This window comes from Cynocephalus volans, chromosome 6, assembly GCF_027409185.1.
Source record: "Cynocephalus volans isolate mCynVol1 chromosome 6, mCynVol1.pri, whole genome shotgun sequence".
Classification (NCBI taxonomy): Eukaryota; Metazoa; Chordata; class Mammalia; order Dermoptera; family Cynocephalidae; genus Cynocephalus; species Cynocephalus volans.
In genome coordinates, this window is record NC_084465.1 from 113,132,677 (window position 1) to 113,145,886 (window position 13,210).

Genomic DNA, 13,210 nt, shown 5'->3' on the forward strand with positions numbered 1-13,210 from the left:
AAGGCCCCACCTCTTAATACTGTTACATTGGGGATTAAGTTTCAACATGAGTTTTGGAGGGCAGAAACCACATCCAAATTACAGGAGGCCTCTTGCCATGTCCCTGGGTAGAAATGTTTCTCCCCACTCTAGAAACCAGGGACTAGGATCTCTAGATCCTCAGGGCCTAAAGTTGGAGGGGACTAAGCACAAATTCACCAGGGGGCACACTGGGAGTGGTAGTGAGCAGAGCCACTCCTGCTTCCACCCTTCGGAACTGAAGCCTCCTGTACCCACCTCCTGGGGCACAGCACCATTGAATAGCCTTAGTTTAAGGTGTGTGTCTCCTTCTGAAAGATGGTGCTGCATCCTCTCCATGCTGGCATCTCAGCTGTGCCCTCCAGAGGCTGTTCCATCACCCTAAGAGGCCAGCAGCTTCTGGATGGTGCAGCAAGGGGTAGTATGTCACCACCGCACTTTCTTTGCTGTAAAGTGCATCCTTTGGTCCACGGGAGAAGAAGGTAGCTGTGAGCCATTAGCAACCAATACACATACCAGCTGGGGGCTAGTGCACTACCAGTAAAACAATCTGGGTGGGACACCAGCTGCACCCATAAGACCTAACTAAACTTTTCCCTATAATCTTACAGCTGTCCCTGTACCATCTTTTTAAAACAGTGTGTTCTTATCCTTCCTCATTGAAATGTCACTTCTATCACATACTAAATACCTCCGTATACACGGGTCTGTTCTTGGTCTTTCTATTCTGTTCCATTGATCTCCTTGTCTAGTTCTGCATCTTTATCCCAAAGTGTTTTATGAAGCATAATTTGAGGGTAGCTTCTGGTATTTGGCAAAGTCTACTCATCTGATTAGACTCTGTTCATGTGTCACTTCTTTGGGAAGTTCAGGTCACACAGTAGCCATTCGGTAGTAGCATAATTGAGGCTTTAAAAATGTGATTCTTTTCCTTTCCCGGTATCTTATCTGAGAAATAGGGATGACAGCCGCTGGCCAGATAACCCAGGGTGCCAGAGGCTGAAGGTAGTGGTTACGGTAAAGAGCCCCAGCTCTGGTGCCTGCATTCAAATCCTAGCACTGCTCCCTACTAGTGGTGGGACCCCGGACCGATCACTTAACCTTGTTGTGCCTCCATTTCCTCATCTGCTAAATGGGGACACAGTACTACCTACTCCAAGAGATTTTGTAAAGAGATAGTGAGTCAATATACAGAAGCAGCTTAGAACAATTGCAGGCCCCTAGTAAGCACTTGAGAAATGTTAGTGGTGGTGATGATGATGATGATGAAGGGGGAACCGCAAGGCTGTGTGCTCCAGGGGGCCAGGGGCCTCTTGGTCTTGGTTGCCATCATCTCCCAGGCTCTGGAATGTGCTGTGAAGGTCCATGGAATTAACGAATGGAGTGGGCTGTGCCCTGATGGCAGGCACCTGGTGGGTGGAGTCGGTGACAGCCTGGGAGATGGGAATTATTACCCCAGTTTCCAGATAAGAAAACAAACTAAAGCTCAGAGACGTTAAGTGACTTGCCCAAGCTAGTGATGAACAGAGGCAGGACTTGAACCCAGGTCTGCTGACTCATAAATTGCTGGATTCCCAAGGTATCAGCTTCTGGTAAGATCAAATCAGAGATGGAGACAGGTGGGCCTGCAGGGGGCAGGGAGGGAGCTGGACGAGTGGCAGAGCTGATGGCCTTTGCCAAAATAGGCCCTGTGGACAAGCGGAGCTGGGCCCGGGATGGGGCTGATTCCTGCAGCTGTGAAGGGCGCCTCCAGAAGGCAGGCATGGTGGGGTTGGGCAGGGGTGAGGCCTGGCCCCACGTCCACCATCCACCTGTGAATAGCACCAGATCGAGTGTCTGCTTCCCTCCTCCCCTTCTGCCCTCCTCCTTCCCCGCATCCAGCACCATGGTGTGGACTACGCCTCAGTGCACCCACTCAATGGGCTCGCTCTAATCCCCTGACATCACCACCTGCCAGCCCTGGCATCCCCCAGCCTTGGAGAACCTGTTGAGGACCCCCCCTGGAACCCGCATTTTTCCTTGACCTCCTCCCTCTTTTTGCTCATAGTTCAGATCTCGGACACCCCACCTCCAACCCAAGCTGGGGGCAGGAGTCTAGGATCTGCCCTGGCTTTGCTGTGTGACTCCTGGTAAGTAGCTGCCCCTTTCTGGGCCTCAGACTCCTCATCTAAGTCCTCCCAACCCCCAGCTAATCACATCGCTCTATTCTGGCTTCCTCTCAGTGTTCTGTCGCTCTAGGAAATCTTGGCTTTATTAGTTCAGGTGTGTATTATTGGTCTCCCCACTGGACTATGTGCTCCATGAGGCAGGGACCGTGCCTGCCACATTATTCAGCCTGGTGCTAGCACACAGTAGGTGCTCCATTAATATCTGCTGAGTGAATGTATGGGCCCCCTCCCTCCACGTCACCCCCCAGTGAGGGGAGATAGGGTGGGGCAGCGTTCTAGCCACCCCGGCTGGAATTTGGGTGGGGGTCTGACTGATCACTCTCTGACTCAGAGGGCAGGCAAGGGTGAGAGCGGGACATCCTCTCCATCACGAACATGTTGGCAGACCCCTGCAGAGGAATGTCTGTCTCCCCCTACCCTGCCCCTCTGCCACAAGGCTTCTTCAGGGGGAGGAGGAATGCCTCAGGTGTGTGCATCTGTGTGTGTCCATGTGGTTTGTGCCCGGGCAGAGGAACAAGATCTCTAGTGTAGCGGAAGCTAGGACGTGGCTAGATCCCAAGATTCCTAATGCCCAGCTACACACATGTCTGCGTGTCCCTGTATGGGCACGAGGTGTGTGTATCTCTTGTGTGTAAACGCCTGCTCTATGCAGGCACCTCTGGCTGGGCCTCCAGGTGTGGTATGTGTTCATGTGTCTGTACGTGTGTGTGCGCTCATCTGTCTGGGACTCTGGGACTCTGGGTGCGAGACTTGTGTAGGTCTGGCGAGATACAACACATACGTAGGCATGACCACTATGGTGTCAGCTCCATGACAGTAGGGACTTTTGTCTGTCTTGTTCCCTGCTCTATCCGCAGCACCTAAAACAGAGACTGGCACAGTGTAAGGCGCCCTGCGTACTTGAATGAATGAATGGAGGCAAGTGTGTGTGCGTGCCTGGTGTGTGCCCACGTGCCAACGTGTGAGTGCACGTGTGCGTGCTCCTGTGTCTATAGGGCACCTGCATGTGGGTGATGTGGCTCACACACCACCCCTGCTGTCCCTTTTCCCCAACTCCTTGGGAGCCAGGGCCAAATGCCTGGGTCCCTGTGGGGCGGAGCAGGGGCCGCCTCCTCAGGGGAAACTGGATCCCAGGACGTGCGGAGCGGCAGGGAGTGGGGCAGCCCCTTTGTCCCCCGATAATCCCCTCCACGCCCTTACCCCTCCCTCCCAGCCACCAGAGTTTAAGGTTGAATTTGGGAGCTGTAGGGGTCTAGGGTACCCCCTCAGCCTCCACTTCCCTGCCTGTTCCCTGTCTCTGGGTCTTCTGTACCCTGAGTCCTGGCCTCTCTGCCTGGAATATATGCTCTTCTGGGTCCCTCCCAAACCTCTCCCTGTTCTGTCCCATGGCCGGGTCTGTCTTTTATTCTTTGCCAGGACCCTGCCTGCTGCTTGCCCCCTCCCCAGGGCGTGACTCCTTCCCTCCCTCCTGGGCAGCCCCAGGTATAAAGCCACCCAAGGGACGGGAGGACAGGCACCCTGGAAAGACCCAGAGACTGCAGAGAGGAAGGAAGCAGGAGAGAGCATGAGCTATCCGCTGGGTGAGTGAGCAGGCAGGGGTGCCAGGCCTCAGACACCAGGACGGGAAGGGGCACTGCAGCCCTTGGGCTGTGACATGGGTGCTTGGCTGTCCTTGCATCTGCTGGAAACCTCCAGATCCTTCCACATGGAAGATTTAATTCGCCATTCATCCAACAAATATTTATTGAGTGTCTTATGTGCTAGGCACTGTTCTAAGCATTTGGGGATACCGCAGTGACAAACAGACAAAAATCCATGGCCTTATGGAGACATCATTCTGCAGACACACATTACATGTAATAAGTAAATATAATGCCAGCTTGATAGAAGGTGGCTTGATGATCTAAGTTTGTTGAATGAATGAATGAATGAATGAATGAAACTTTTGACCTTCTCTTCATTGGTTCTGAACTTCTGGGAACTCAGGAATGTGGGAAGGGTAATGAAAGTGACCATCCTGGGGTTGCTTCGTCTCCATCACTTCCTCACTGGTGACCTTAGGGAATCCCATCCTCTCTGAGCCTCATACCACAGGTGGGGCCAGACCTTTGAGAGGACAATCTGGCAGCATCTATTCAAATTTAAAATAAGCATGCCCTCTAATCCAGATATTCTCGTTTTATTTTACTTTTTATTTTTTTGTTGGCTGGCTGGTATGGCGATCCAAACCCTTGACCTTGGTGTTGTCAACACCACGCTCTCCCAAGTGGGCTAACCAGCCAGCCCCAAGATATTCCTATTTGAAAAGCGCCCAAAGAGGCTGGGATAAGAATGTTCATAGCAACATTCATTCACTCATTCATTCATTCAACAGATGCTTATTACGGGGAACCAGCAGTGAATGAACCAGATAAGGTTTCCTCTTCCTTGGAGTTGATATTCTAGTTGGAGAGGCAGCAGCAAGCAAGTAAACAAATAAATAAATGAGGGAGCTTCAGATAACAAAAGTCTCTGAAGATGAGAAATCGGGGATAGGGGCTTCTGATATGATTGCCAGGACAGCTTGTCTGAGCTGAGGCCTGAAGGACAAGGAGTAGCCAGTCTCGGCAGGTGTGGAGGGCAGTCCCGAGGGGCCACAGCAAGGGGAAGGGCCTGCGGGGGAAACATAAAGAAAGCCAGGGCAGAGGGCACATGCCTCTGCAGGCCATGCTGAGGACTGTGTTTTCATGCTCAGTGAGGCGGGGGCCAGGCATATGCTGGAGCATGAGGCTTATGGCTGGACTTGGGGCCCTGGGATGGGGAGGCAAGGCTGGAAGCAGAGGGACTAGGGAGGAGGGCACCGCCCAAGCAAGAGGTGATGGTGGCATGGACAGGGTGGAAGCAGTGGAAGGAGGGAAAGATCTTTTCATCTTTTAAAACTTTTTATTTAAAGTAACAAGCACACAAGTCATAAGTGTACAGCTCAATGAATTTTCACAACATGAACACATCCTTGTAATGAGCACCAAGATTGATCAGAAAACGTTTGCACTGGCTGCCTTTTAAAGATAGAGTCAGTGGGATTTGCTGTGGTACTAGATATGCAGAGTAAGAAAAAAACGAGGCCGCAAAGAGGACCCATGGTTTGGGCCTGGGTAACTGGAAGAATGGAAATGCTTTACCTGAGATGGGGGAGTTTGGAGGGGAGGGTTGGGAGTCAGAGGGGGGATGGAATCCAGAGCCTAGTATTGGATATTTTGAGTTTGAGATGCTTAGTAAGAGCCAAGTGAAAATGTCAAGTAACAAGTTGAATACATGAGTCTGGAGTTCAGGGAGTGTCCTGGTAGAAATAATCGGCCTACAAGGAGTTCTGCCCTGACTTGGAGATACAAGACGGTTGTGGGCCACAAGGGCTGTACCCTTTGGAGGAGTTGCCAAGAAGGAGGAGTGAATGGGCAGGCAGGGTCGGGCCTTGGTGCTGACCTCTGATTCCTCTGCCAGCCCCCCTCTGCCTGCTGACCCTGCTGCTGCCACCCCTCAGTCTGGCAGCCCCCATCTCCCCAGCTGAGCCCATCAGCCAAGCCTACAGCCTGGCCCTCTACATGCAGAAGAATACCTCAACGCTGCTGCAGATTTACGTGAGTGACGCTGAGCAAAAGCAGGGGACCAGGGGAGAGGGACACTGCCCTCCTGGCCCAGCCTGGCTGGGGGAAGCACAGCAAGCCCAGGGGAAGTTCCTTCTGTGGGTCTGAGGGTACGGGGCTCTTTTAACTAGAGACACACTCACTCGAATGCTGTCACTGATGGCCGGTGACCTTGGGCAAGTCATTCTTCCTGTCTTGATCTCAGCTTCCTCATCTGCAAAATGAGACGGTGATCCTGCCTTTGCTGACCTCTCAGGACTGTTACAAGGTTCAGAGAGAGCATCTAGAGGGAAGGGCTTTACATAGCCACGACGATTTCCAGCTCATGCTGTGTGCTCACTTGAGCCCTATGCCATGCAAGGTACTCTATTCCCGTGATCTCATTGACTTCTCAAACAGTTCTGGGAGGTGGAATTATACACAGTCCATTTTATAGATAAGGAAACTCAGTCTTCAAGGGGGTGAATAATCTGCATGAGGTCACAGAACTAATAACTGGCGGTGCCAGGATCTGAAACCAGGTCTTGAAATTCTGTGCCCCCAATCACCCCACCTCACGCCCCACCCCACCATCTAGAAATTCAAACTGCCAGCTGCTGTCTGGGTCAGACCCACAGATATTTTTTGTTAAGCCCACACGGTGTCTGTTCAAATTCTGAATATGAATGCCTGTGTGAAGCAGGCATAGGGACCCTCTTGGTCTTAACTCCCACCCCATCTCAGTCCTGTCTTCTTCCCAAGTGACATGATCAGCCTGGCCCTGGGGGCTCTGGGGTTTGCTATGCTTTCACTGTAATACATTCCAGGACCAGGTGAAGTTACTCAATCTACCTCCTAGTCCCATATCCGCCACTGTTCCCTGGATAGGCTTGAGCACCCTGAGCCTCAGTTTCTCCACCTGTAAAATGGGTCTGCAGGAGTAGGTGATCAACCAATTAGGACATTTCTCAGTGTGCATTAAGATTCTGTGGGTCTCAGTTTGTGGAGATGAGAAGTTTGATGGAGAAGGCTTTCAATTAAATATAATAATATGAACAATGATTTATTAACAATTATAGTAAAGTTAACAAACATAAACAACTAAATGTAAATTAAAAAGAAAGCTATCAGGCTGTAACTATGTTGTCAATAATATATGTGGATTGAAAATACTATAATAAGTAATTAATATAATCACATATTAATATAAATATATTATTAATTAGTAATGGCTTATCACACCCTTCTTGTATGTTAGATGCTGTGCTAAATGCTTTACATGTATTATTTCTGATCATCCACACAATAACGCAGGCACAGGGGAATTGCCAAAGCTTGTGACTCAGCATTGCACATCTAGGACATGGACGATGACAAACTGGAGCCAAACTGGAGCCTAACCGGACCCTTGCCCTGTGTTAGGATGTCCCACCAACTCTCTGAGTGTTAGTGAATGGCGACTCCAACTAGCAGGATGCCAGTCTCAGAGGCAGATGTGAAGTCAGGGTCCCAAGTACCCCTTTGGTCACTCCTGTCTGTGTCTGTCCCTCATGCAGCTCCAGTACCAGGGCAGCCCCTTTAGTGACCCTGGCTTCTCAGCCCCTGAGCTCCAGCTGCGCAGCCTGCCTCCTGCCGCCATCTCTTTCAAGACCTGGCATGCCCTGGATGATCGGGAGCGGCTAGGCCGTGCCCAGGGGGCCTTCCTCGCCTTGACTCAGCACCTCCAGCTCGTGGGAGATGACCAGAGCGACTTGAATCCTGGTAGTCCCATCCTGCTGGCCCAGCTAGGGGCTGCACGACTCAGGGCCCAAGGCCTGCTGGGTAACATGGCTGCCATCATGACTGCCCTGGGGCTGCCTATCCCCCCTGAAGAGGACACTCTTGGGCTTGTCCCTTTTGGGGCTTCAGCCTTTGAAAGGAAATGTCGAGGCTACGTAGTGACCCGGGAATATGGTCACTGGACAGACCGCGTTGTGAGGGACTTGGCTCTGCTCAAGGCCAAATACCCAGCATAGAGAGGTAGGACTTCCTGTCAGAGGCTGCAACACTTCCTCTTTCACAGCACTCTTTTCTGCCTTGCTTCTGGGCTAGAGAAGGAGATACATCTTGTCTAGCACACAGGACTTATGTGCTATGTCTTTGGGAATATTTCCTGAAAGCCAGGCCTCAATCTCTTATTGCCTGGGCCTTCCTACCCAGATCCCATGGCCTCCCTTCCAGATCAGGGTGGGTTTCCCCAGAGAGCATTTCATGGACTACCAGTCCAGTGGTACTGGTTGCCCACTTCCGGGCTGGAAAGAAGTGCCTCTCTCAAGAGGCTTCTTTTCCCACTCTACAGGGAGGGGACAGTTGGTCTCCTTCAGGGAGAGCCCTGAGATCTTCTCCTTTCTGTAATTTTGGGAGACCCAGGGGCTGCCTTCCTGTCTCCATCTACCTCACTTCCTGTGTGAAGATATGCCCTTTCTGAGCAGATAGGCCTCCCTTCTTGTTGGAGTTCACTTCCTCCCCTTGTCTACCTCTCTACAGCCACTGTTCTTCAAGGGACTTCACTTCCTGATCAATAGAAATCCAATTCTTAAAGAACTAAGGACACAAGTCACATCTGTTTCTTGCTCAGGGAACATCTCTTCCTGTTCTGGGCTGACTATTCATACTGTGACTTTTGGGTTTGTCTGAGGGACCAGGCTGCACCCCAGGGATCCTATTCTCCTCAAAGCTGTGTCCCCATTTTCAACAACTGTATATACAACTTCAGTTTTGTGTTTATTTTTTAGCATTTTATTAACAAAAAGTTAATTTATTTTCAGAAACAAAACTCTTTTAAGGCGTTGCTCTTTTTCTCTCCACAGACCTGGCTTGGGGTGGGAGTGGGGGTCGTGCAGGGACAGGGCAGAGGAAGGTGGAGGAGGAGAAGGACATAAAAGGGAGAGGAGGCGGGGCCCAAAGGGACGGATGGGACTGCGGAGAGTGAGGTGGCAGGTGGAGCGACAGGGGAAGGTGGCAGCAATTTGTCTGGAGCTGCCTTCCCATCACAGGACCAGCAGGCACGTCCCTGGCCAGGAAGGGACAGAGAGAGGAACAGAGGGAGACAGAGCGACGAGGCTGAGATGTACACACGCTCACACAGGGCTAAGGGAGACAACAGATGGGTACAGAGAGAGACAGAGAGACCCGAGAGACAGAAAAGGGGGGAGACCAAAGAGAATGAGGCAGACCCAAGGATGGAGAAAATGGGAGGGAAAGCAAGAAAATGGCAGACCCAGGGGAAGCTGCACGCGGAGACAAGGGGGTCCAGAGGGGAAAGGAGAATGAGGACAGATAAAGAGAGACGGCCGCGACAGAGCGGTGGAGACCGGCAAGGACAGACATGCCTAAAGCGACAGGGACGCCTACAGACGCTCAGGCCGGGCCCCCGGGCACCAGCTGGCCCAGGTCGCCCTCGGTGCGGCTCACCCACTCGCGGTAGAGGCCGCACACGCGCAGCCCCAGCACCTTGGCGGGGAAGACGCCCGCGGCGACGGTGGCGGTGGCGGCGGTGGGAGGCTCGGGCCGGGGCTCGCGGGCGGGGGCGCCCAGCGCCGCCAGCACGGCCTCCACGGCGGCGCCCAGGGCCCGGGCCTGGCGCGCCGCGTCCTCCAGGCGCCGCAGCAGGCGCGGCGCGCGCGGGTTCAGCTCGGCCTGGCGGCGGCTCACGGCGTCGAGCAGCGGGGGCAGCGCGGCCAGCGCCGCCGCGTCCAGCCGCAGCCGCTCGGCCACCGGCAGCGCCGCGTGGGTCGGCGTCGGGGAACTCAGGCCGGCCACCGGCAGCCGCGGGGGCGAGAAGCCGGGCAGCCCGAAGGGGTCTCCCTGGTGCTGCACCTGCAGAGACACGGCCGGCGGCGGGTCAGCGTTGTCCTCGCGGGGGGCCGTGGGGGTCGTCCATTCTTAACTGAGCCCTCCGCCCCTCTCCCAGGGCCTTGGTTTCCTCATCTTGGAAATGATAAACCCCTCCTACCAGGGTTGTTGTGTTTGAGATCACAAACAACGCAGGCATTACACCAGTGCCTTCGTTTCCGAAACGGAGCTAACAACAGTATCAACTTCACAAGGGCACTATGAGCATGTTAAGTGCTTAGGACAGGGCCTGGGTCCTAGGAGGGCTCAGTAAATGTTAGCTCTTTTATTAAGGTTATCTTTCGGGCCCGGGTTCAAATGCTGTCTCTACCACTTACGAGCTGTGCGGTTTTGGGCAAAACCATTTCTCTCCCCTGAGCCTCAGTCTTCTCATTTGCAAAGTGGGGCAACAGCTCCCTGCCCTGTCTTCCTCCCAATAATCTCCCGAGATTCATGTAAGATAGTGACCCAGTTGATTTCACTCCCTCCTCCTATCCTCCCCAACCTCTCCTACCTGCGTTGAGCACCGGCTCAATGAATAATTATTATATGAATGAACAAATGAAAGATAAAGGTGATTTGTATTCTATAAAATGCTGTAAAAATAACATTCGTTCTTTGCTCTAACATCTTGCCTCTGGTCAGGCATTGTGTTTGCCTCTTCAAACACTATTTCTAATCTTCCCAATAATGAGTGTAATGATGATGATGATGGTTTTGTAAATAAGAAAATTGGAGCTTAAGATATACAGTGACTTGCTCTAGGACACCATCGAGGAAGTAGCAGAATTGGAATTTGAACCAATGTTGGTTAAGACTACAAAGTTAGTGCTTTCTATTATTCCGCTACCTGCTGGCGTAATTGTTATACTAATATTTTTAATGTGATTATTACTGCCCACAGTCACAGTTAGCAAGTTGGAAGGCCTACAGTCTGTCTGATTCAAAACTGAGCCCTCCCTCCACTACACCAGGGTAATTTGGGAAAACATCTTCCTTCCTGGGCTGGGCCCTTTGCCTAACCAAAGATGTGAGCAGAACCCCCTCCTCTGTAAAAGTCCCCTCTTGGGATAGAATTTTCGTCCCCAATTGAAAACTTTTTATGGCCTCTCTGCATATACTAAAGAGAAGAGTTCACAGTCCATCCAGTTAAGCTGCTTCATTTTACAGCTGGGGAGATTGGAGATGATGTAACAAGATCACACAGAAGTAGAACCTAGGTTTCCTGACTCCCACACCAGAGTTCTCTTCACTCCCTCGGGCTGCCTCTGACTTAAAGCACCAAGGAGGGAGACTTCAAGCTGAGGAGTACAGAGCAGTATTTGGGGCACAGATAGGGTCTTCATCCAATTGGCTGTGTGGCCAGGGGCAAGTCACTGTCCCTCTCAGGAGCCCTGCTTTCCCCAGCTGGGAAATGAGGTTGAGAAAATGAGTGGTCCAGGACCTTTGTGATCTGTGCGTCCCCATTCCCCAGGCCCTTGGTGCCCCACCCGCATTCCCACTCACATATTCCTGGAGCAGCTGCTCAGCATATTTGGTGAGGAGGTGGGCAAGGCTGTGTGTCTGACGGATCTTGGCCTCCAAGTGGGGAAGGAGTGAGACTGAGGAGTCAGCCTGGGGGTCTTCTGGTGGGAAAGGGGGGAGGAATGAAGGCAGCTCAAACCCCTGCTCCTTGACCACCTCTCCCAGGCTGGCTCTTCCTTCCTGAACCCAGAAGCTCTGCTTGATTCTCCAACTTTCAAGCCGGGCAGGGTCTGTCCCATTTCAACTGAGGGAAAATGAAGCAAGCAGTTGCTCTACCTGAAATGTGTTCCTTGTCCCCAAATCTTATTGAAATCCTATTAAAGCTGAATTCAAATACTGCCTCCTCAGTGCAGGCCTCCAGATTCCCCCTCCCTTAAGTGAACTTCTTTCGATTTAGGGCCACTTGTTCATACTTCCAGACTAGCTCTTCTACTGGTTCTTTTAAATGTGCATATCTCTGCCTTAGCCTGGAAACCCTTTGAAGACATGGCTCACATACCTCTGTACCTCAGTTAATATTGGTAGAATTCAACTTCATTTTAAGCACAGAACTTCAAAGGAGAATGTGCCGTTATGGCCATTTTATAGATAGGGAGACTGAAGTCCCTTTCCCTCCCTCATGCCCCTTCTATGCAAAGTGCTGAGCTGCGCAGCACGGATGAATCAATCTAGCCTTCCCAGGCACAAGCCAGAATGTGGCGCCCTGGAGAACTACATTTCCCGAGAGGCCCAGCGCGCGCGCCCAAAGCATGCTGGGGAATGTAGTTCAGGTCCGGCAACTCCTTCCCCGCCTCCCGCCCCCCACCTGAGTTTCCCACCGTCAAGTCCCATTCCTCAGCAGCCCCAACTTGTGTCTCCTGTTGTCACTCACTAGCTCAAAGACTCACTCCTGTGGCTCAAAGACTTCCTTCCCTAATTCTATCCCTAACTCCAATCCCCCAGCTTTGATTTTTTTCCCGATACTTAGAGTGGACCCAGTCTTCCTGCCCCAGCCCCGACCCCACTCCCCCTTCGAGGTGTACTCGCATCGGTGATCTAACCCCTGAGCCCAAGTCCCTGAAGCTTCAGCCCCAGGTCTCTTCTAAACCCACGCTCCTGCCCCTTTCTCACAACTCACCCGCTCGTTACCTGACACCAGAGCCCTGCTCTCCCCCGCCCAGGCCGCTCCCCTCCCGGACCCGAGATGGCGGAGACCCAGACCCCAACCCTTCTGACTCTTGCTGCCCTCACGGACCCGGAGTCCGGTCCCTCAGCCCCTTACCCAGACTTCCCTCCCTCCGGCTCATGCTGGCCCCTGGCTGATCCCGGTTCCCTCCACGCCCCCCTTCCGAGGGGGGAGAAGGGGAAAGGGTTAGGGGCGTGGCCCTGCCGCAGCCAATCAGAGCCCAGACCCCAAACATTCCCCCCCCCCCCCCCCCCCGGCAACTTCCAGGCAAGATTCCTTGGCCCTGAGCTAAGCTCCCTGCCTGCTCTGCCCAGAGGGGGAAGGGGCCTGAGGTGGGGGAGGCAGGTCGACTGTACGGTGGACGGGTCCTCGGGGCTGGGAGTGTTGGGACCTGGGAGGCAGCCTTGTTTCCGGCTGGGATGGGGAGGCTCAGGCTTCGACCTGAGGCAGAGTTTGGCGCCTGGGCTGTTTGGAGGGGAAAGTTGGGGAGACAGGAGAGGAAAGCTGCGGGGCTGGCAGGACAGGAATGTGCAGGCCCTCCCTTTTGGCTGGGGGCGAGTGTGAGAGAGGCCATCGTGGGGGACGTCAGGCTTGGGTCACACCTGTCCAGACATACACCTCTTGGCCTTAGATACCTTCCACTCTCGTCACACCTCCCAGAAGGGAGATAGACACACCACCTCAGCCCCGCTTACCAGGCCCAGTAACAGAACCCCGCTGACACACACATGCATCTACTGAAGGGTTAATGCATACAGTCTCACTTGGGAACAAACTTCAGAGACCTGTACAGGAGGTCACACCCATACATCAACCACGTTAACCTGGTGTAGACACTGAAAGGAATGTACACACTTACC

The 13,210-nt window shown here is 52.9% G+C and overlaps 2 protein-coding genes across 3 annotated transcripts; one reads left to right on the forward strand and one right to left on the reverse strand.

The window, feature by feature from the left end:
• Positions 1-1,627: 1,627 nt before the first annotated feature.
• On the forward strand, positions 1,628-7,803 carry LOC134381014 (cardiotrophin-2-like). The gene is made up of 5 exons (XM_063101106.1): positions 1,628-1,799; positions 2,066-2,147; positions 3,663-3,766; positions 5,667-5,803; positions 7,345-7,803. The coding sequence occupies exons 1-5, from the start codon at positions 1,628-1,630 to the stop codon at positions 7,801-7,803; spliced, it is 954 nt and encodes a 317-aa protein (XP_062957176.1).
• Positions 7,804-9,103: 1,300 nt separating this feature from the next.
• On the reverse strand, positions 9,104-12,509 carry LOC134380655 (cardiotrophin-1). 2 transcript variants are annotated; one of them, XM_063100718.1, is made up of 3 exons: positions 12,447-12,509; positions 11,168-11,283; positions 9,104-9,646 (listed from the first exon to the last, which is right to left on the reverse strand). In XM_063100718.1, the coding sequence occupies exons 1-3, from the start codon at positions 12,469-12,471 to the stop codon at positions 9,188-9,190; spliced, it is 600 nt and encodes a 199-aa protein (XP_062956788.1). In that variant the 5' UTR covers positions 12,472-12,509; the 3' UTR covers positions 9,104-9,187. The 2 variants fall into 2 exon arrangements, with proteins under 2 accessions (XP_062956788.1, XP_062956787.1); XM_063100717.1 differs by having other exon boundaries at positions 11,168-11,286; positions 12,447-12,508.
• Between the last annotated feature and the right edge of the window lie 701 nt (positions 12,510-13,210).